Source organism: Phascolarctos cinereus, unplaced genomic scaffold, assembly GCF_003287225.1.
Source record: "Phascolarctos cinereus isolate Bilbo 61053 unplaced genomic scaffold, phaCin_HiC Scaffold_4;HRSCAF=312, whole genome shotgun sequence".
NCBI lineage: Eukaryota > Metazoa > Chordata > Mammalia > Diprotodontia > Phascolarctidae > Phascolarctos > Phascolarctos cinereus.
Genome location: NW_027555847.1, coordinates 675,862,546 through 675,884,702, shown reverse-complemented (window position 1 = coordinate 675,884,702; position 22,157 = coordinate 675,862,546). Strand labels below are relative to the sequence as shown.

The 22,157-nt window shown below is 43.2% G+C and overlaps 1 protein-coding gene across 1 annotated transcript in view; it reads right to left on the bottom strand.

The window, feature by feature from the left end:
* Window positions 1-21,725, bottom strand: part of BTBD2 (BTB domain containing 2) — a 64,688-nt gene extending 42,963 nt beyond the window's left edge. The window contains 2 exon segments of the mRNA XM_078154114.1: window positions 3,382-3,501; window positions 21,050-21,725. Of these exon segments, the coding sequence (XP_078010240.1) occupies window positions 3,382-3,501; window positions 21,050-21,684 (755 nt within the window). The 5' untranslated portion in view covers window positions 21,685-21,725.
* Window positions 21,726-22,157: the final 432 nt, after the last annotated feature.

The following is a 22,157-nucleotide window of genomic DNA, read 5'->3' as shown; positions in this document are numbered from 1 at the left end:
TTTTTTGAATGCAAGGACCAATCTTAGTTCTAGAGATTACTAATGAAATACAATTTCCTTCTCTCAATAGTGGTGGTAGATTACAGATACTGAATGGTATATACATCATCATAATGACTAGCTTTAACTAGCTTTTATAAAGATTTTTATTCAGGGAGGCTTATTGGAAAGTGTCAGTGAAATAAAACCACCAAAGGGATCAGTAAAATACGTGCCTCTCAAGAGGCACAAAATTTCACTGAAGAGAAGTCCTTAAAATGTAGATTCCACCAAATGGAAAAAGAGGTTCAAAAGCTCACTGAAGAAAATAATTACTTAAAAATTAGAACTGGGCAAGTGGAAGCTAATGATTCCATGAAACATTAAGAAGCAATAAAACAAAATCAAAAGGATGAAAAAATTAGAAGAAAATGTGAAATATTTCACTGGAAAAACAACTGACCTGGAAAATAGATCCAGGAGAGATAATTTAGGAATCATTGGACTACCTGAAAGCCATGATCCAAAAAAGAGGTTAAACATCATCTTTCAAAAAATTATCAAGGAAAACTGCCCTGATATTTTAGAACCAGAGGGCAAAATAGAAAGTGAAAGAATCCACTTATCACCTCTGGAAAGAGACCCCAAAGTGAAAATTCCTAAGAATATTATAGCCAATTTCCAGAGCTCCCAGGTCACGGGGAAAATACTGCAAGCAGCCAGAAAGAAAATTCAAATATCATGGAGCCACAGTCAGGATAACCCAAGATTTAGCAGCTTCTACATTAGAGAATCAGAGGGCTTGGAATATGATATTCTGGAGGGCAAAGACACTAGGATTACAACCAAGAATTACCTACCCAGCAAAACCTAGTATAATCTGTCAGGGGAAAAAATGGATATTCAATTAAATAGAGGACTTTCAAGCACTCCTGATGAAAAGACCAAAGCTGAATAGAAAATCTGACTTTCAAATACAAGACTCAAGAGAAAAAGAAAAAGTTAAACAGGAAACAGAAATCATGAAATTCAATAAGATTAAACTGTTTACATTTCTACATGGAAGATAATACTTGTCACTCCTAAGAACTTTCTCATTAACAGGGCAGTTAGAAGAAGTATACACTGACAGAAGGCACAAGTATGAGATGAATATAATGGGATGATAATCTAAAAAAATAAATTAAGGGGTAAGAAAGAAGAATGCACTGGGAGAAGGGGAAAAGGAAAGGTAGAATGGGGTGCAAAAGAGTGTTTAGAGTGGAGAGGAAGACGGGGAAGGGGAGTAGCATGTGAACCTTACTCTTATCTGAACTGGCTCAAAGAGGGAATAACATACACTCAGGTACAGAAATCTATCTTACCCTACAGGAAACTAGAAGAAAGGGATAAGAAAGGTGGGTAGGGGAGGGGAGAGTCTGACAGAACATCAGGGAAGGCAGCAGTCAGAGGCAAAACACTTTTGAGGATGCACAGGGTGAAAGGAAAGAAAGAGCACAGGATAAACAGGGGGGAAATAGGATGGAGGGAAATAAAGTTAGTAATCATACTGTGAAAAAAAATTTACAGCACATTTCTCTGATAAAGGCCTCATTTCTCAAATATATAGAGAACTGAGTCAACTTTATAAAAATAAGAGCCATTCCCTAGTTGATAAATGGTCAAAGAATATGAACAGGAAGTTTTTGGAAAAGTAATCAAAGCTATCTAAAATCACATGAAAAAATGCTATAAATCACTATTGATTAGAGAAATGCAAATTAAAACAACTCTGAGGTTAATACCCCACATCTATCAGACTGGCTAATATAACAGAAAAAGAAAATAACAAACACTGGAGGGGATTCTGAAAAATTGAGACACTAATGCACTGTTGGTGAAGTTGTATAATGATTCAACTATTCTGTAGAGCAATTTGGAACTATGCCGAAAGGGCTTTGACCCAACAATAATTCCATATCCCAAAGAGATAAAAAGCAAAAAGGAAAAGGACCTATATGTACAAAAATACTTATAGCAGCTCTTTCTGTGGTGGCTAAAAATTAGAAATTGAGGTGATGCCCATCGATTGGTGAAATGGCTGAATAAATTATGGTCTATGACTGTGATGGAATACTATTGTATTATATTATACTGACAAGCAGGATGCTCCCAGAAAACCTGGAAAGATTTAGATGAACTTATGCAAAATGATATGAGCAGAACTAGGGGAATAGTGTACACAGTAACAGCAATACTGTATGATGATCCACCGTAAATAACTTAGCTATTCTCAGCATATAATAATCCAAGACAATTCTGAAGGACTTGTGAGAAAGAATGCTATCCATCTCCAGAGAAAGACCTAACACAAGTCTGAATGCAGATCAAAGCATACTGGTTTTTTACCTTACTTTTCTTTGGGTTTTTGGCTTTTCTTTTGGTCTGTATTTCCTTTTACAACATGACTAATATGGATATGTTTTACATGACTGCACATGCATAACTTACATCAAATTGCCTGCTTTCTCAGAGTGGGGGAGAGGAGGGAAGAAAGGAGGAAATCTGGAACTCAAAAAAATTTTTTTAATTGTTTTTACATGTAACTGGGGAGAAAATAAAATATTAAATAAAGAGAAAAAATAGCTTTCTAAGCTGGTAAAATGAAAGTGCAAAACTACATAGCATACTTCTTTTTTTTGGGCAATTGAGGTTAAGAGATTTGCCCAGGGTCACATAGCTAGTAAGTGTCAAGTGTTTGGTCTGAGGTCGGATTTGAATTCAGGTCCTCCTGACTTCAGGGCTGGTGCTCTATCCACTGTGCCAGCCAGCTGCCTCCCCAGCATGCTTCTTAATTATCAGAGAACATGCCCTGAAAAACACTTTTACCCTTATAGCATTTCACAGTGTTTAAAAACAGATGAATTTCCTATTGCTCATACACACTACCAGAGGACGATTTATTTCTCAGTAACAACAGAATCTATTTCAGCATGAGGAAAAGCTCTTATAGTTAACTGCCACTGTCAGGGAACCAGTACTTATTCCCAGCCAAAATCAAATACAAAGTATTTCACTAGAAATTAAAACATTTGAAACAAATTCTTCAAATAACAGACATGGAAGAAATCTTCACAATCATTAAGTCCCATCCTTCCTGTGAGGTAGTTGAGGCTGAGGAAGATGAAGTGACTTGCCCAGCAACACAGCTGGTTAATGACAGTGCCAGGGCTAGAATCCAAATGACCAGATTCCCAGTTCAACATCCTTTCTACTATTCCACCTTTGCAAGGCAGTGTTCAGAGTGCCCAAGTTTTTTCCCTATCCTGTTTTCAGTACAAGATTTTTGGTAAATTACATCTCTGTCAACAATTCTCTAACTTTACAGTTAGCAGAGCACACAGCAGAATCATATAGGCTTACTTGAGTAAAGCTAAGAAAGCAGCAGGTTCCACATCTGGCAGTTCAATTTCTGTAGAAGTTGTGGCCATTCCACCATTAAACATTGCATCGAAGACAGCACTGCCCACAGCCAACACAAACCTAACATTCAAAAGGAGAGAAAAAAATGTTCATTAAAGTTCCATTATTTTATCTGCACTGAAATGTTACCAAAATATCTATGCTCATTGCCCTCTTTTGCCCCCTCCCAACTGATCTTTGAAGGAAAAGGTTAATGTTTTACACCCACATCTTTAGAGAATTCTAGGCTGCCTTGCGCGTGAACACTTCCAAAGACATGAAGAATTTGCACCTGACTACACTGAAAAGTTTTCCAGGACAGGGGTTGCCCTTTTAAGCTTGTCTTCTACCCCTAACACACCCATACACAGAGCATTTAGTGCAAAGCTTTACTTAAGATGAATGATTTACAAGATGACTGCTCAACAAATTAAAACAACTCTGAGCTAACACCCCACATCTATCAGATTGGTTAACATGACCAAAAGGAATAATGATAAATGCTGGAGGGGATATGGAAAAATACGTACACTAATTCACTGTTGGTGGAGTTGTGAACTGGTGCCACCATTATGGGGAACAATTTGGAACTATGCCAAAATACTAGGTCTATATCCCAAAGAAATTAAAGAAAATGAAAAATATTTACAGCAGCCCTTTTTGTGGTGGCAAAGAATCGGAAATTGAAGACCATCAACCAGGAAATGGCTGAACGTATTGTGGTATATATGGTTGTGATGGAATACTACTGTACCATAACAAATGATAAGCAAGAGAGTTTCAGAAAAACCTGGGAAAACGTATATGAACTGATGCAAAGTGAAGCCAGTGGAACCAGGAGAATGCTGTACACAAAGTAAAAGCAATATTGCAATGAAAGACTTAGCTCTTCTGATCAATACAGTGATCAGCACAAGACAATTCCAAAAGCCTCACGAAGCTAAATGTTAGCCACCTCCAGAGAGAGAACTGATGAACTCTGAAGCATACTTTTTTCTACTTTATTTTTTTCTTACTTTTCTTTTTGTTTTTTGCAAGATGGCTGACATGGAAATATTTTGCATGACCTCACATGTACAACTTGTTATCATGCTGCTTACTTTTTTCTTCATAGGTGAGGGAGGAAATAGAGACAGGGAGAGAATTGGGAATTTAAAAATTTTAAGAATGAATGTAAAAGTATAATTATTCAAAACATGGAAAAAAGGATCATTGAACTAAATAAATAGAATCATATACTATGAGACTAAAAAAGTTTCCTTAGAACACAGAAAATGAAATGGTGGAGCAGGAAAAGTCCTAAGAACACTGCATGTCAAAACTGGAAGAGAACATGGAATGTTCCAGGTAGAACTCTTGGAGATTATCATTAGTCTTTGCAGCGCAACCTGAAGCCAGAAAAGGGGGATGGATAATGTGTTTTTCAAGCCTCATGAGCCTTGTTCAGGTTGGTCCATCTGAACAACACAACAACTTTGTGTGCTGCTTGGCACAGGTACTGTAACAATTTTACAAGAAGAGTGAAGTGCTAAGATACATGGTTTCTTAAGTATGCACAGCTTTCCACTGACAGTTCTAAGACTCATTTTCCCCTAATATTTAGAACTACTTTCCCTTATCTGGAATTGAAGTTCTGAAAGTTCTCCAAGTCCTTAATGGAATTGTACATCTCAAAGCTGCTACTTCTATGGTCCTAAAACAAAGACTCTGTTTTTACTGATAATTACCTGTAACAAATACTCTTCTCCAAACCACTTGTTTTAAGAGTACCTTATATTTGCAATCTAGTCCTACTGACAAATAGATGAAAAGCAGCTCAATATGGAAGAGAGAGGGCCAGCACTGGAGGTGGGAACACCTAGGTTCAAATCCTGCTTCTGACACTTACCAACAGTAGGACTGTGGACAAGTTGCAAAACTTCTCAGTGCCCCAGGAAGCTCTAGGACTATGAGTTACAGATGACTTATTGATCTGTCCTAGCATAAGTTTCAATATAGAAAGTTCCCCACACAAATTAAATCAGAGGTCCAGACTGAAATAAAACACACACACACACACACACACACACACACACACAAATGGAAAAATGGTTTACAGTTACACACATGTTAAACCCATTATCTAATTTTATCTTCAAATCCAGGTCTTACATGAAATCTGATATTTCTTACGCATACAAAACTTAAAATGCTTTTCCAAACCAAAAAGGAATTCTAAACAACTGCATTTCCCCCCACTTAATAAATTCCAGTGGTTCTCTATTACTTCCAGGCATCAAAAAGAAAATCTTGTTTGGTTTTAAAGCCCTTTACAATCTGACACTTGCCTACCTATCTATCCTACCTTCTTATACTTTACTCCCCCTCTCCATAGATCTGGGAGGGGAAGACCTGTTTGGGCCCTGACTGGTTCACAATGAATGTAAATAACAATTGTTTCTGTTTTGGCAGAAATCCTGAGGGTCTTCCCTCCCAGATCTATTTTTTTTAACTTTTTTTTTTAAAGAGGCCATCCTTTGCCTCATTTTTATTAAGCCTTAATCACTGAATAGGGTTTGCCTTAGTCAAACTGAGACTTGTTGAGGACCTCGGCTTGAAAGGCCAAGTTTCCCAGTGCATCCTGGGCCATCTCCAGTTGTCCTGATCCATATCTGGCCATTGGCCCCAGATAGCTCCAGAGGAAAAAGTAAGGCTGGTGACTCCAATTCACTTGCATGTCACAGCACTGCCTCCCTTATATCATGGTCCTCTTCGAAGAACGAAGGACAAACAGTAGTAGCAGCAGCAAGCCCCCTCCATGAACTTTATGATCCAGAAAAACTGGGCTTTCTTGGTGTTCTTCCCACACGACTCTCCATCTCCCAACTCCACGTTTTTTCAGCAGCTGTCTCCCATGCCTAGAATGCCCACTCTTCTCACCTCTATCTCTGGGCTACCTTAAAGACTAGTTTAAATCGCACCTTCTATAAGGAGCCTTTCCCAGTTTCCCCTGCCCTCTCCCTCCACCAGTGCCTGCTAGATTACTTCCCACTTACCCTGTAAGGATCTTGCATGCACACAGCTGTCTGCAGATTTTCTATCCCACTAAAATATGAGTTCCTTGACACCAGGGACTACTTTTGCCCTTGTGATCCCACAATGCCTGCACACAGTAAGCAACTGAATTCACAGTGTACATATTTGATCCAACAGCACAGATGGCAAGTACACATGCTTGCACATTATATGATTGTTACCTAAGTCTTCCCACAAAATGCTTAGATGGGTCCACAATGTGAGGATGGTTTTCCTCACTTTCACCATGCACCACAAGGATACTAAGGGAGCACACAAACTGTTCATGAGTTATCCCTCCTCTTCCTCCAGATCTCAGCCAACACTGTAAGCTAGATAGTACTTAGAAGCTCAGACATTAATGCGACTGCACTGTGACATATCATTAACATGTCACCATGTATAAAAATGATTTCTGATATTTTAGCCAAAGGTTCCTGCATCCCTAAAACTCTCACGCAACATTTTATGTTTAGAACCAAAAATTCCTAATTATACTAAAAGATACAAAGCAGTTTTCACAGCTTAGCACAGTACCTGGCCCACAGTAGGCACTTAATGTTTACTGAGTGACTGAGTGAGTGGAATACCCTCCTGGAGCAGCTAGGTGGCAAGGACAGAAGACCGGCCCTGGATTTGGGAGGACCTGAGTTCAAATTCCGGCCTCAGACACATAATACTTACTAGCTGTGTGACCCTGGGCAAGTCACTTAACCCCACCGCCTAGCCAGAAAAGAAAACAAACCAGAATACCCTCCCTCCAGGGCATGTGGATATGGTCAATGAAGGAATTTACTTTGCTTGACTATACCTATTTGTTGGGGTTTTTTCCTTTTGTTGTTGTTCAGTGGTAGGGATGGGTGAGAGAGAGATAAAATAAATGCTTGGGGGAGGGGAACATTAGATCCCCTGACTGCCAAAATAGGAATGCAGGTTCTCTGCCTTGAACAAAGCAGACACTTAACAAATGCTCCCTGAATAGAACTGAATACAGTAAAAACCAATCTCACAGATCCCAGACAGGGAGGTGTGACTAGATAGTACGCACGCAAAAAACATGGAAGCTCAAGCAGAGCCCAAGCTCAACCAGATTCACTGACATGAAATGGAAGTCAGAAGAAGCAGGTGCTACCACAGGCTTAAGAGGGCTCTCCAGAATGAGAGGCCACGGTGCCATTAGTCTGGCCCCGGCCGACAGCATCTGGAGCACTGTGCTGAGCCTTGACAAGCTGCAGAAACCAGGACAGTGTGAGAACTGATGGCCACGCCATATGATGACTGGTTGATGGGAATAGGGAACACTCAAGATGGAGAAGACAAAATTTAAAGGAGACATAATAATGATTTGAAAGGCTATCATTGTGGGAAAGAGATTAGGGTTGTTCTGCTTGGCCTCAGACTACAGGACCAAGAACAAGCAGAAGCTGCAGAGGGACACATTTAGACCTGATGCAAAAAAAAAAAAATTCCTAATGATTAAAGCTATGGGAAAGTGGACGGCCACTTGCCGAGGATGTTGTAAGACTGGTTCACTGTTCAAGTAAGGCTTGATCAGACGGCCCCTGACAGCCTTCCTAACACTTGGATTCCATGATTAACTATGAAAAAGTCAGACTAAGGACAACCGGCCTGGATCATCACTCAATCCATGCTAAAACTGTCCTTGACTCAATTCTCTAAAACCAGATCAAGAAGCCCTTTCAACAATCAGGAATATCTGCGGCCTTTCACACTGCCTCTATTCATAATGGCTTGTCCAGTCCCACTGTGCCATGACTAAAATGCCTTAGGTAGCAGACACAATATCAATGTACATAAAATAAAGGTTAAAATATTTTAAAATGTGTTAACTTTCAGGGCATGTTCCCACATTAGCCACGGACACATTACTTATCCCATGGTCAGACTGGGAAAGAATAGCTAACAAGTCAATGCACCACATTCTATGGACTTTCACTTTAAAAAAGTCTACTATAAGAAGGGAAATCCAGTGTTTTCTAGAACCACTCTAACAAGTAAACAGCTTTTCAAAAGTTCATTTTATTCATCTGCATTATTCTAATCCATAACATAAACTAACACAAAGATCGAATGAACTACTGTGGATTTCAACCCATACCATAATCCAAAGAGAATAAGGTTTCCTCCCCACTCTTCCTTTCCATCTCTAAGAAATGTTATAGGAAAGCACACTTATTAAGAAAGAATATCCCGGCAACTTAAATTCCCCCCTACTTCATAAAACAGTATTTTCCACTTGACTAAGGAATACTTTTGGCCTTGAAATGTACCATACTGGTCTGAATATAGAATGCACTTCCCCCATACTCCTAGTCAAGACTTGTACAAAACCAGAGCATGGCCTTGCAATTAACATATTTATAGTTTTGCAAATTATTTTTTCATGCATTTCCCACTATTTTACTAATTTTAATTTTTTTCTGATTTTTCAGATTTTCAGAATTTATAATTTGGTAAAAACAGTATGGCTGTCAAGCCAATGCTTGAATCTTTACTAATAACATGTCTGAGAGACTCTGAACAGATTTTAGAATTAATATTCCATCCTACTACTATGTGATAGTGAACTTTCGTACAGTGAATGTGATAATGGAAATGCTACCACTGCAGCCCAAGAGGCAATGAAAGAGTATTATTCTTCATCTGATTCCAGCAACAATGAGTCCATCAGTTAAGTTCCTTCTAAAGCTGATAACCCAAAAGGTAATGAGAAATGGAGTTCTTGCCAGACCCAAGTTTATGACAAAAGAGATGAATATCAAATGAAATTATATTTGTAAAACACTTAGCCCAGCATCTGGCACACAGCAGGTGCTATGTAAATATTAGCCATTATTATGAAAAGCCAGGATGTCTGAAAGGTAAAGATGGTTCTTGACAACGCAATACCTAAACACTATTACACTGGCCCTACTGCAAACTCCACAATCTGTTTTGTGGAGAAAAGTCCTGTTTCTTCTTTTTCAAATTTTATTTAGTGAGCCAAAGCCTAGAAACATTCAGACATGTACAAATGCTAGGAGCCAGCAAGTAACAGTTAATGCCAACTGGTCTGTTATACTCAGGGGTAGGGTACCTGCACTGCAGCCTCAAGGTCACATGTGGCCCTCTAGGCCCTCAAGTACAGCCCTTTGACTCAATCCAAACTTCACAGAATTAATCCCCTTAGAGAAAAGATTTGTTCTGTAAAACTTGCACGTAGTCAAAAGTCCCCACCCAAAGACCTAGAAGGCCACACGTGGCCTTGAGGTCACAGGTTTCCCACCCCAGCATTAGATGAATTAGAAAAGTTTATTGGTTGATTGCAGCATTATTGATTGAAGAAACCTACTCATAAAAAGTATGTATAGCTCCTGGGGGTTATTCAATAAAACTATGCCATGTAATCAACTCCTAGATATAATGAGGTACCTTCAACTTTTACCTGAAAACTTGAAAGAAAGTAAAACCTATCTCAGGAAAAGTTTTATCTAGCATCCTCACCACTGAATCCTTTTATTAAAAGTTGTCAGAAGGAACTTTTAACTGATGTACAGATACCAATCGATGAGCTGCTTTGCAAAGCATGTTGTAAATTTATTCCATATATGTCAAACAAACCAGACAACTTGGGTCAGAAATTTTAGTTCACAACGGACAACAAATACGTGGCAGCAGAAAACAGATACTTGTCCAATAGATTCTCTTAGTTGGGAAAATACTACACTATAGAAGCAATGATATAGCAGTATACCTGCAGGTGTAGTAACCTTGAGGCTCAAGAAACTACAAGTCAACAACTGCTACAATTTAACCTGGGGCAATTAATTTACACTGCTTGATCTTTCCTTGAGACTCCTAAAGCAACAAGGCAGCATTGTTGAGACTATTAATTAGAATTATAGAGAAAGAGGACAAGACAACAAAGAAACACATAGGCCACTGCATGAAACTGGTTTTGAAATCTACCTAAATCTACCTAAAAGCTTACTAAAAGTGACACTGACTCCATACCAGTGTAAGAAATCCAAGTCTGTAACATAAATTATGAGAACCTTCCACTCAAATGTTCAAATTCTAGCAGAGAACAACACCCAAAGCCAAAGCCAGTAAGTTAGGAGCAGATGTTCTTGACCAAATGGCAAGGTGCTACTCAGGGAAAGCAGCAGTAACCTCCAGTCTCACACTATCAGCTGCCTTTCAGACATCTCGAACTGGATTTCCAGGAGACATCGTCCCCTCAACATGTCCAAAATCAAATCATTATCTTTCCCCCAAAGTCTCCCCTCCTCCTTTCTTCCATAGAGGGCGACACCATCTTCCCAGTCCCTTCGGCTCCCACGGTAGGAGTCCGCTTGTACTCCTCCCTTCCTCTCACCCCCCATATCCAAGCTGTTTGCCAAAGCATGTCAATTTCACCTTCACACCCTCTCTCCAATACACCCCCCTTTTTGCCTCATCCCTGGATCACTACAATGGGCTGCAGGTGGGTCTGCCCCCCTCAAGTCTCTCCCCACTCCAATCCATCCTCCATTCAGCCACCAAAGTGATTTTCCTAAAACGCAGGTTTGACCACGTCCCTCCCATTCTATATATCTCCAGTGGCTCCTCATTTCCTCCAGGATCAAATACAAAATGCTCTGTTTGGCATTCAAAGCTCTTCATAACCTAGCACCCCTTCCCCAACCTTTCTGGTCTTCTAACACCTCACTTCCTGCCATGTACTCTTTGATCCAGTGACCCGGGCCTCCTCGCTGTTCCACAAACAAGACACTCCACTCCAGCTGTGGGTGTTTTCTCTGGCTGTCCCCCCTCCCCAAGCCTGGAACCGCCTCATAGCCACCTCCTGGCTTCCCTGCCTTCCTTCAAAATGCCTACTAAAATCTCATCTTCTGCAGAAAGCCTTCCCTACCCTTCTTAATTCCAGGACCTTCTCCCTATTATTTCCTTTTTATCTTCTATATAGATTGTACATGTTTGCTTGTTGAATCCCCCATTAGACTGTGAGCTCCTTGAGGACAGGAACTGTGTACTCTGTCTCTTTTTGTATCCCCACAGCCTAGCACACTGTAGGTGCTTAATAAATATTTATTGACTGGCTGATATGGCCCAAGTGCTACAAGCTTTCCAAAAGATTTACTGTAGGGGTGTGGCCCATGGGGCAACCCATATTATTATACTGATACTTTAACAGAACTCCTAAGTGCTGGCATACATGAGGATTAGGGAAGCTTTGGAGCAAAAGAGGAAATCAGGTTTATTTCCATACTGGTAAAACTGCCTATAATAAATACACACATACACACACATGCAAAACTTCATATTTAATATTTTAGAAGAAAAACATCTCTAAGTGGAACACTGGCGAGAGCACTGGACTTGAAGTCAGAAATATGAGTTCAAATCCTACCTCAAGGGGCAGCTAGGTGGAGCAGTGGATAGAACACTGGCCCTGGAGTCAGGAGGACCTGAGTTCAAATATGACCTCAGTCATTGGACACCAGCTCTGTGACTCTAGGCAAGTCACTTAACTCCAACTGCCTCAAAGAAAACCCCCAAAAACAAACATACAAAAAAAACCAAATCCCACCTCCAACACTTACTAGCTATGTGACCCTCACTTAATCTCTGCCTGTCTCAATTTTTTCTCAAACGTAGAATGGGGAAAATAAAAGCATCTATTCCCCCCCCTTCCAGGTTACTATGGGGACCAAATGAAATACTATAAGTAAAGCACTGAGCACAGTGGCTGACGCATAGCAGGCAATTGTTTCTGTCCTCCCTTCACTGAACCCCTATTCATATCACTCAGGATACCAGAGTCTTGGAAGATTTCAGGAACAATTCTCTCAATGCTTTACATTAAGCTGCCAACCCTGATGTTCTGTGTCACAAATGACTACGACTATTTATTATCAGGAGGTGGTGTTAGTTGTTGATGGCTTCTTTTAAAAACTGCCTATTCGTATCCTTTCAAAAGCTGTCAATACTTGATGCTATTACATCCTTACGTTCTCACTTTTCCCTAGACTTTTTATATCTAGGATTCTATTCCCACAACTTCAATGAAACTACTCTAAGATCACCAATTAATCAAATCCAATGGCCTTTTTTGGTCTTTCTCCTTTCTGATTTCTCTGCAGCATCTGGCCCTACTGACACTCCCCTTCCTTAGCTTCCAAGATGCCAGATTCTCTAGGTCTTCCTTCTGCCTCTACTCTTCTGCCTTTTCATGTTCTTCTTGGCACCTTAAAACGGATGCCTTCCAATGATCTATCTTCAGCCTTCTCCATATATATTCTCTCCTCTTAGCGATTTCTTCATTCCCCCAGCTTCAACTACCATGTTAAAAAATGTGGTGCTAGCTTTTCAAATCTTCTTTCTCTTCTCATGTACATTCAGTTACTTAGTTCAAAATATCCCTCACCAAAAAAATGTTTAAATATTGCTTTGACTAAGAATGGGGGCTCATCATCACATACACAGATTATTCTAACAGCTTCTTTCACGTTCTTCCTTCCTTCTTCTACTGTCTAATCCATCCTACATATTCCAGTCAAACTCATCTTCCTTATGCAAAAATCCAATACTGTCAGTCCTGTGGTCAAAAATCTTCAGCCGTTCCCTACCACCTAGGGAGTAAAGTTCAAACTCTTTTTACCAATCTTACCTGTGTTTATTTCCCTCCAGGCAATCTAAACTACTCTCTAGCCTCAGAACATGCTCTATGTTTTCCCACCTGTTCTTTGATGCCCATCTCAAATGTGGCTACCATCAATCAATAAATCAATTAATATGTATTAAGTGCCTACTATGTGCCAGGCATTGTACTAGGTGCTAGAGAAAAAAAAACAGTCCCTGCCCTCAAGGAACCTACAATTTAATAGGGGAGAGAACATGCAAACAAATATATACAAAACAAGCTATCTACAGGATAAATAAGAAATAATTAACAGAGGGAAGGCACTGGAATTAAGAGGAGTTGGGAAAGGCTTCCGGTAGAAAGTGGGTCAAAGTAGAGTGCCTTAATCCCTCTTTCACATCACCAATCCTTCAAAATACTTGAAGACAGTGATCACAGGACACTCTCTTTTTCTCCCCTCCCCCAACAAGACTTCATTTCTCCAGAGTAAAAATCCCCTATTCTTTCAACTGATCCTCATATGGCAAGATTTCTACTGACCAGAGGAGAGTACAACAGAACTCTCCAACTACCTAGTCCTGTACAGTATACCCCACCACTGAGTCTAAAATTGCATTCATCTGTCAATTAAGGACAGGACATCAGAATAAGTGAGGCAGATGATCTCTTAGGTTCCTTACACCTCTAAAATCTGGGACTGACCCCTCCACTCAAATCCCATACCTATTAAGTAAATCCTATTGATTCTTCCTTTACAAAGTCTCTCAAATTCATTCCCACTGTCACCACCCTCTGTAAACCTTAAAGTGCCATATAAATTATAGCTCTAATCATCATCATGACTTTATTATTATTATTGTTGTTGTTGTTGTTATCTAGTCTGAACTAGTGTAACGGCCTCTCCTAACTGGTTATCTTTACAGTTCTCCCAGTCAGCACAGCCCTACCACGTTACTCTTCCTACACCCATTGCTTTGATCTCATTAGTCTGCTCAAAAATCTTTTTAAGTCCAAGTTCCTTAACCTGACATTCAAGACCACCACAATGGATCCAACCTACTTTGGCAGCTTTGTCTCCCAATAATCTAGCCAAACAGAATTATTCACTACGTTTCATACACAGCTTAGGCTTCCTTACCTCTGTGCCTTTGGCAATCCTGCCTTCTCCTTCCTCAAAAATCCTCTCTGCCCATCCCAACTCCATCTCTGCCTTTTAAAATCCAACTCATCTTTCTAATGTCCAGGTCAAATGCTATTTCTTTCATAAAGTCTTTCCCAATACTCTCCAGTTAAAAGTCTTCCCTACCACCCTCAAATTCTTATTCTCTCTTTATAGCAGTCTTCTGGACTTTATCACAAACTGTCATAGATTATAATTATGTGTATGTCAATAAATGTTTATTCTTTAATTGACTGATCTCCCCAGCTAGATTTTAAAGTCTGTGTCTCATTCATTTTTGCAACTCCCTCTGGTGGTGCCTTATACACTACAAGCATTCATTGTTAAGCCAATTATCACCCAGTACCATTCCAATGAGTACCTGTCATACAGACAGGTTATCTCCAAAAATATCTCCTGATACACTAGACACTATAGGCAGCATAACCTAGCACACAGGGAACAGGCCTTTAAGTCAGAAAGACACATACAGGCTGTGTGACCACTGCCAAATCACAGCCTCTCAGAGTTCTAAGTCAGTGGCATCAAACTCAAAAAAGAAAGGGAGCCACTAATTCACACATAAGCATCTCTGCTGGCTACATACTGACTTAGTTTTAAGATTTAATATCATCTATATTTTACTGTATTTTTATTTTGTTAAATATTTCCCAATTATATTTCAATCTGGTTCTGGAAAACTTGGGGATGTTGTTTAATTTGGATTTGAAAACCACAACAGCCCATAGCTCCCCGGGTGACCTGTCCAATTCCGCCTCCTCCAACCTGGGAGTTCCTCTCCTGAGCCTCTGTTTGAGGAAGCACAAGTCAGTCATGCCCACTTCAAACCCACAATTCCCCAGAATATTTCTCCACCTCGCCCCAGGTTCCTAGGCAAGCGCCTTCCCCCGTTCTCCCTTGTCAACTGTCTTTTATGTGAAGTCTCCAACTACTAGATTGGAAGCTCCTTGAGGGCACTCTTTTTGCTTGGTTCTGTATTCTAGCCCAGTGCCTGGCACACAGTAAGGGTTTAATAAATTCATTCATTCTCTCTCTTCCTCTCTCCTTTCCTCCCTTTGTTTCCCTCTCCTTTTTTCTCTCCCTCTCCCTCCACGGGACTTGATGACAACCAGGATGATCCTATGATCTCCGATGATCCCCTGTTCTACACTAAAGAGAAACCTAAGTAGCTTCATCTGAGCGGCATGAATGATCTCTTGGCTCTCCCATACATTCAAACCCATGAAGCAGGTGCTGCCAGGCACTTGGCTTGGTCAGACATTGAAGGCTAAGAGGTTGTCCACTGCACCCTGACCATCTTTCTCCCTCCCCCCTTCCCAGGTGCTGACCTTACACTGCTGGAGGGAATTTCCTCAAGATAAGTTTAAAGTCACAGGTCTAGTTCTTCTTACTAAACGCCAGCAATTTTATACAAGTTACACTATGTAAGTTCATTATCATCCTCACCCATCCCAAGCGTCAAACATGATTCTTCATATGAATTCTATCCCAATAATTAGCTTCAAACATTCTTCTAATTCAAAAAGACTTTCTATCTTGAAGCAGCAAACAATGCAAAGAACACAGTCCAAGATCCCCTTCAGCTCTCCATCTCTGATCCTATGGAGTCAGAGTTCCAGCTGCGACTGTAAACATATGACTTAAAAGACCTTGAGCCTTAGTTTCTTCATCTGAAAAATTCGAAAAATAACATTTATAGTTCACTACCTGAAAAGATAACTGAGAGGAATGCACTTTGCAAACTCCAAGTCCTACATAAAGGCAAATTATTTGTATTGTCATTCTACAGAATTTTTCAACAATGAAAATTATTATGAACATTATTTTCTCTCACAAGTACTCCAGCTACGTTGTATTTCTAGCAAAACAAAAAAATGGCCTAACTAGGAATGTCAATTTCTCTGTGCATCTGCTAAATTTCAAAATTTTATTTTAAGGAAATGACGTCTGAAAATCATGTGACTTAGTTAACAAGTAATTCAAAATCATTGTTATCCTTTGCTAAAGGATTTTGCAATTGCATTATTTAATAACAACCACTTATAAATTCATTTGCAGTTGATATGGAAATACACTGTCCAAAACTAATTACTAACAAATATTCGTTAAGTATATTTTAAAATAATTTTTTTTCCTTTGACCAGGGTGGAGTTAAGTGACTTGCCCTGGGTCACAGAGCTAGTAAGTGTCAAGTGTCGGAGGCCAGATTTGAACTCAGGTCCTCCTGACTTCTAAGCCCATGCTCTATCCACTGCACCACCTCAGTGCCCTAAAATAATTTTTTATCATTCAGAATAAACTAAGTAAAATATGCAAAATGTCAGGAGATGAAAGAGCAGAGACCGATTAAATCTCCAGTGAAACCCTCCAACTTGTACAAGCACAACAAATCACAGCATTAGAATTGTGAGGGCCACTAGTTCAAATTCCTAGCTTTGTAAATGATAAAACTGAGATCCTAAGGAGAAAAGCCATTTCTTCAAAGTCCCAGAGCAAATTAATAGCAGTCAGGATCAGAATCCAGGTTTGATGACTCACAGCACTAGCGTTCTTTCCACTGTACCAAGATGCCTCTAACTGCTGCTGAAATGGCATTCATTTCTTTGGTGAATGCAACAATAACGAATAGAGCCAGAAGGCAGTACTAAAATCACTGCCTAGACAGTAGTTCTTGCCCCCGTGCATCCACAACTTACAGTTATCATACTTGGCTCTTACGTAGACAATCTTCTCTACTTTGACTATCTACACTGCACAGGATCCTAGTATATTGTTGGCAACTTTACATTCCACTCTGAATACCTCCTCCCTCTCCCCTCCAACTCAGAAAGCAATGTAACACTTCTCCAAGCCTCCATCCTATAAGATTTCCCTTTGAGGAAGCCTGGTTTCAAACACAGGAGTACTTAATTGGCTTCCTTTATCATTAACAGTTACCATTTGCCTTCTCATCTTCCTTAATGCCATCAACCCCTTTCTTCTAAAAACCAACAAGATTAGTGGGTAAAAATTCCACTTCAGAGTGGACCTATGTGTGAAGTCGAAGAAACATCAATTCAACCTGATCACATCTCTAGAGCAACAAGAGAAAGAAGAGGTAGCACGTGAGGATCAAGGAGCTGGCTGGTTTCTCCTGCACTCTTCTCATTATGCTGTGCATGTAATCTTACTCCTGAAAGTCCCTTGTCTATTAACAACACACAAACAGGAAAGGTATTTAAGGCCCAAAAGAAGGTGCATGACACTTCAAGAAACAATAAAATATCTCTTACCAGGAATGACAATAAAGAATCTGGCTTAAAGTCCAACATACAAAAATATCTGTGCAAAGATCCCCGGGGGGAGATGAAAACAATTTGGCAGAGGGCAAGAAGGCTACAGAAAGGTACACAAGTAAAGGCAAATAGGAATACTTGGTTTGAAAGCACAACAGAAAATTTTCGCTGGGCATGGTGGGTCAAGCAGGGCACAGTAAGCTTCTGAGGGGAGAACTAAAGACTAGCACACTGCAAATATACCAAGCAGCCAACATTCACTGATCACCTCCTACAAAAGATCACAGGATTTAAACTGAAATGGACCCGTAAACACAAGGCTTGTTTTCTACTTCTTATTGCTTTCTTTTCCCCTACTAGACCATAATATTTCTGACTTCTTCCCTTTCATGCCTCACTGCTTATGTGTAAATCCTGAGGGGCAGGGGCCACGTTTGCCATAAATTCCTTTTTATATTCTCTGAGATGTCAAACATTGATGAATTTATGAAATCAATTGAACTAAAAACACCTCACCTCTAAAAAGTCTTCCCTTTCCATCCCAGGCTTAGCCAAGAGAAGATGTTTGTTTAATTGCATCACCCTTCTCCTACTCATTTCAGTAATTAAATGATTTGCCCAAAGTCATACAGCTATTCAAGTACCAAGAACCAATTCAAACTTGAGTCTTCTGACTCCAAATTCAGATCAAATGAGATATTATCTGTAAAGTCCTTAGTATGCTGCCTGGAACATAGTAGGTAATTTTAAAATGCCTGTTTTGGGGCAGCTAAGTGGTGCAGTAGACATACACATAACACTAGCTGTGTTGACCCGTGGCAAGTCACTTAATCCCACTGCCTAGCCAAAAAAATAAAAATAATAATAAAACGCCTGTTCCCTTCCTCCCCTAATCCAAGTTACCATATAAGAGACTGTGCTAGTTGCCATTTTCATGGGTCACTGACCTTGTGCAATCTGATTGGGGAAAGAGACTGTCTTATATTCAAGTAATTATACAAAGGAATAAGTGGTAAGTCTCAAATGAATAGCATAAATCCTAACTGCTGCATTTCAGAAGGGGGAACTATTGCTATGGGGTAGGATGGTCAAGAAAGGCCTTCCACAGAAGGTAAAGCATTTGCAGTTCAACCAAGTATTCATTTCATGCCCCATATGCTTCACACCATGGAGAATATAAAAGGAGTATGGCCATGGTCTCTGCCTTCAAAAAGTGTAAATGCAAGTACATACAGTAAAGACTGTAATACAAGAAGGTAGGAATGAAAGGGAAGCTGTCTCGAGTATCTACTATCCTATTCAATAACCAAGTGACCAAGATATATTTAGTACCTAACTACCTACCCACCTAAAGGACAGGAGATGTGGCTGGAGGAGTAACAAAAATGATGTGAAAACCAGTGGGTTGAGGAAGAGAGGGGAGTTAAAGGAGGGGAGCCAGAATTTACTCACTGCTTCCTTTGTTCTTTTTGAGAGACTGTTTAAGAATTAAGGGTTCAAGGTGACATCAAATCACAGGGCCCTTAGAGAGCATTTGGTCCAACGCAATCAGTTTACAAACAGAGAAACTGTGGTCCATGGGAGGGAAAGTGGGGGGGGAGGTGAAGGAGAGAAGGGAGAACAGGACCGAGAAAAAAAAACCAATTCTAAAAAGGGGCAGTGAGCCAAGAGAAGGTATGAACCCTGAGGGCAAACTGGGAGCCTTAGAAACACAAAAGCAACTCTCCCACTAAGAGGGCAGGAGAAACCTCCTCTTAAGTCAATGGTGGGGAGGGGGCCCACACCTGAAAAACAGGGCAAGGAAAGGCAACGAAGGACAATGAAGAATGTAGGGGCTGACACCCTTAAAACAGAAAGGTATATTCTAAGAAGGGGTTTGGTTTTGGATTTGGGGGGTTTGGGGGTTTTGAGAAATAAGGGTAAAGGTATCAGAGGAAGGAGGTTCAGGAACAACAAACTGTAAAAGAGAACAGGGTACCTGGGTAGGGGGGAATAGTAGAGACTTTGATCTAAAGGGAAGAGTAGAGATGGAGGACCATAGAGAGGTTTATCTGCAGAAAGTGGCAAAGGGCAATCAGTGGGGAGGGGCCGGGTTTGGGGAGCCTGAAGAGAGGCAAGGGCAACAGGAATTCTGGAAGTAGTACCAAGGAGGGGGCCACTATCATCCTGATAACTGGAGGCTCCCTCTGTGGCTGTGGGAGGACTGCCCCTCTTTTTCTCTGCAGGGCTGTGGTGAACTTCACAGTGGGGGAGTTCCAGAGAAGGGGCTATTCTCATCACATCATCACTGGAGGCTCCCTCTGTGGCTCTCCCAAGACACTGCCCTGCCCAGCTTTTTCCCTGCAGGGGGAAATGGGGGCGGGGGGGGGTGAGAAGAGAGTAGTTGGGAGTTTCTAGTGAATAGACCTCATCATCACCCTCTTAACTGGAAACTACCCGGTGGCTCTAGGAGGACTGCCTGGCTTTTTCCCTGCAGGGTCGCTAGCGAGGGGGACCATGGGGGGGGGGGAGTATTCAGATAAGGGAACACACATTCATTATCCTCCTAACTGGACATTCCCTCTTCGACTCTCTGAGGACTCTTGGCTCTCTCCTTTCAGAGGGGCTGGAGTACAACAGTGGGGGGTTTCCAATGAGTGGCCAGCACCATCTTCCCCTTATCTTAGTGTGGTGCTCTCTGAGGAGCTGCCTAGCTTTTTTTTGTCCACGAGTGCTGGGATTGAAGTGGAAGGACAGAATAGAGGGAGGGGTTTCAGCTGGGGACCATCCCAATCCACCCCCGTCTAAGGGAGCCCTCCCTGGTTCTCCAGGGCTGCCCAGTTCTTTCTTTTCAAAGGGGGTGGGGGTACAATGGAGGGAGAGTGTTGGATGGGAGCCATCCCCACCCTCCCCCTGTCTGGGGGCGCCCTCCTTAGCTCTCCAGGGCTGCCCAGCTCTTTCTTTTCAGAGGCGCTGGGGGAACAATGGGGAGGAGGGGGTTGGATTCCCCATCCTCCCCTAGTCTAGGGGCACCCTCCTTGGTTCTTCGTAGGCTGCACGGCTCTCTCCTTTCGTGGGTTTTCAGATGGAGACCATGCCCATCCGCCCCCGATCTGGGGGCGCCCTCCCTGGCTCTCCAGGGGCTACCCAGCTCTTTGTTTTCAAAAGGGTTGGGGGTACAATGGGAAAAGGGGCTGAGATGGGGACCATCCTCATCCTGGGAGGGGGGCGTTAGGATGCGGGCCATGCCCATCCTCCCCCGGAGCGGGGGGGGGTTCCTTTGCGGGCTATGCCCATCCTCCCATGGGGGGTTCAGTTGCGGGCCAAGCCCATCCTCCCATGGGGAGATCGGTTGCGGGCCAAGCCCATCCTCCCCCGGGGCCGGGGCGGTGGTTCGGTTGCGGGCCAAGCCCATCCTCCCATGGGGGGATCGGTTGCGGGCCATGCCCACGCTCCCCTAGGCTGGGGCGCCCTCCCGCCGGGGGTCGCGGGGCTCACCTGTGTGCGGGGATGCGCTGCGAGCTCATGCCTTTGCCCACCAGGAAGTGCACGTCGCTGAGCACCTCGTTGTTGAAGAGGAAGGCGAAGCGCTCCTTCACCGTGGGCTTCGTCGCCTGCCAGTTGTAGACGGGCTCGCGGTGCAGCACCAGCCCCGCCGCCGCCGCCGCCGCCGCCCCCACGGCCCCGGGCGGGGCCGGAGCGGGGGCCGGGCCCGGGGCCGCCGCCGCCACGGCCGAGCCTGCCCCGCCGCCGCCGCTCCCCGCGGCCTGGGCGGAGGCGGCCCCGGGCCCGGCGGAGGCGGAGGAGGCCGCGGCGGCGGAGGAAGCGGAGGCGGCCGCCGGGTTTCCGGGGGCCGGGGCTGCGGCCGCCGCCACGGCACAATTATTGTAGCTCAGGCCCGTCCCGGGCCCGCCGCCGCCGCTGCCGTTGCTGTTGCTGCAGCCGTTCCCTACCCCCGGCGGGCAGGACGACAGGCCGCCGCCGCTCCCACCGGCCGCCATCTTGGTTGGAAGCTGCTGCGGCAACGGCAGAGCCAGCGGGCGGGCGGCGGCGGCGACGACGGCGGCGGCGGCAGCAGCGGAGGCGGCGGCGGTCGGAGTGTTTACAAATAGAGCCGGGCAGCAGCGGCGCATGGGAGCGCGGGGCGCGCGCGCCCTCGGCCAGGGGGGGGCTGCGGGGGGAGGGAGTGCGGGGCGCGCGCCCTCCGCGGGAGGGGGGGCAAGGGCGCGCGCGGCCAACGAGGGGGGGCTGCGGGGAGGGCGCCGCCGCGGGGGGAGGGGGGCGGAGCGCCCGATGGCAACCCTTGAGGGGGAGGGACTGAGGGGGCACGCAGCCCCGGAGGGCCAGAGGAGGGAGACTCGCGCACACTGAGGAGGGGAGGTGGCCAGGGAGTGGTGCAAGGGCAGGGGCGGGGCCCCTTGTGGGACCGTTAGGTGAGAGGGGCAGGACGACCCCCGGGAAGCGGCAGTTCCCACCCTTCCCCACCCAGTCCCCAGCCCGGGCGGGGGACGGGGGGGGGGAGGGAGGTGAGGCCTGAGCCCACGTGAGGCCTGGAACAATTCTTTTCTCCATCACCCCGTGCCTCAGTTTCCCTATCCATACAAAT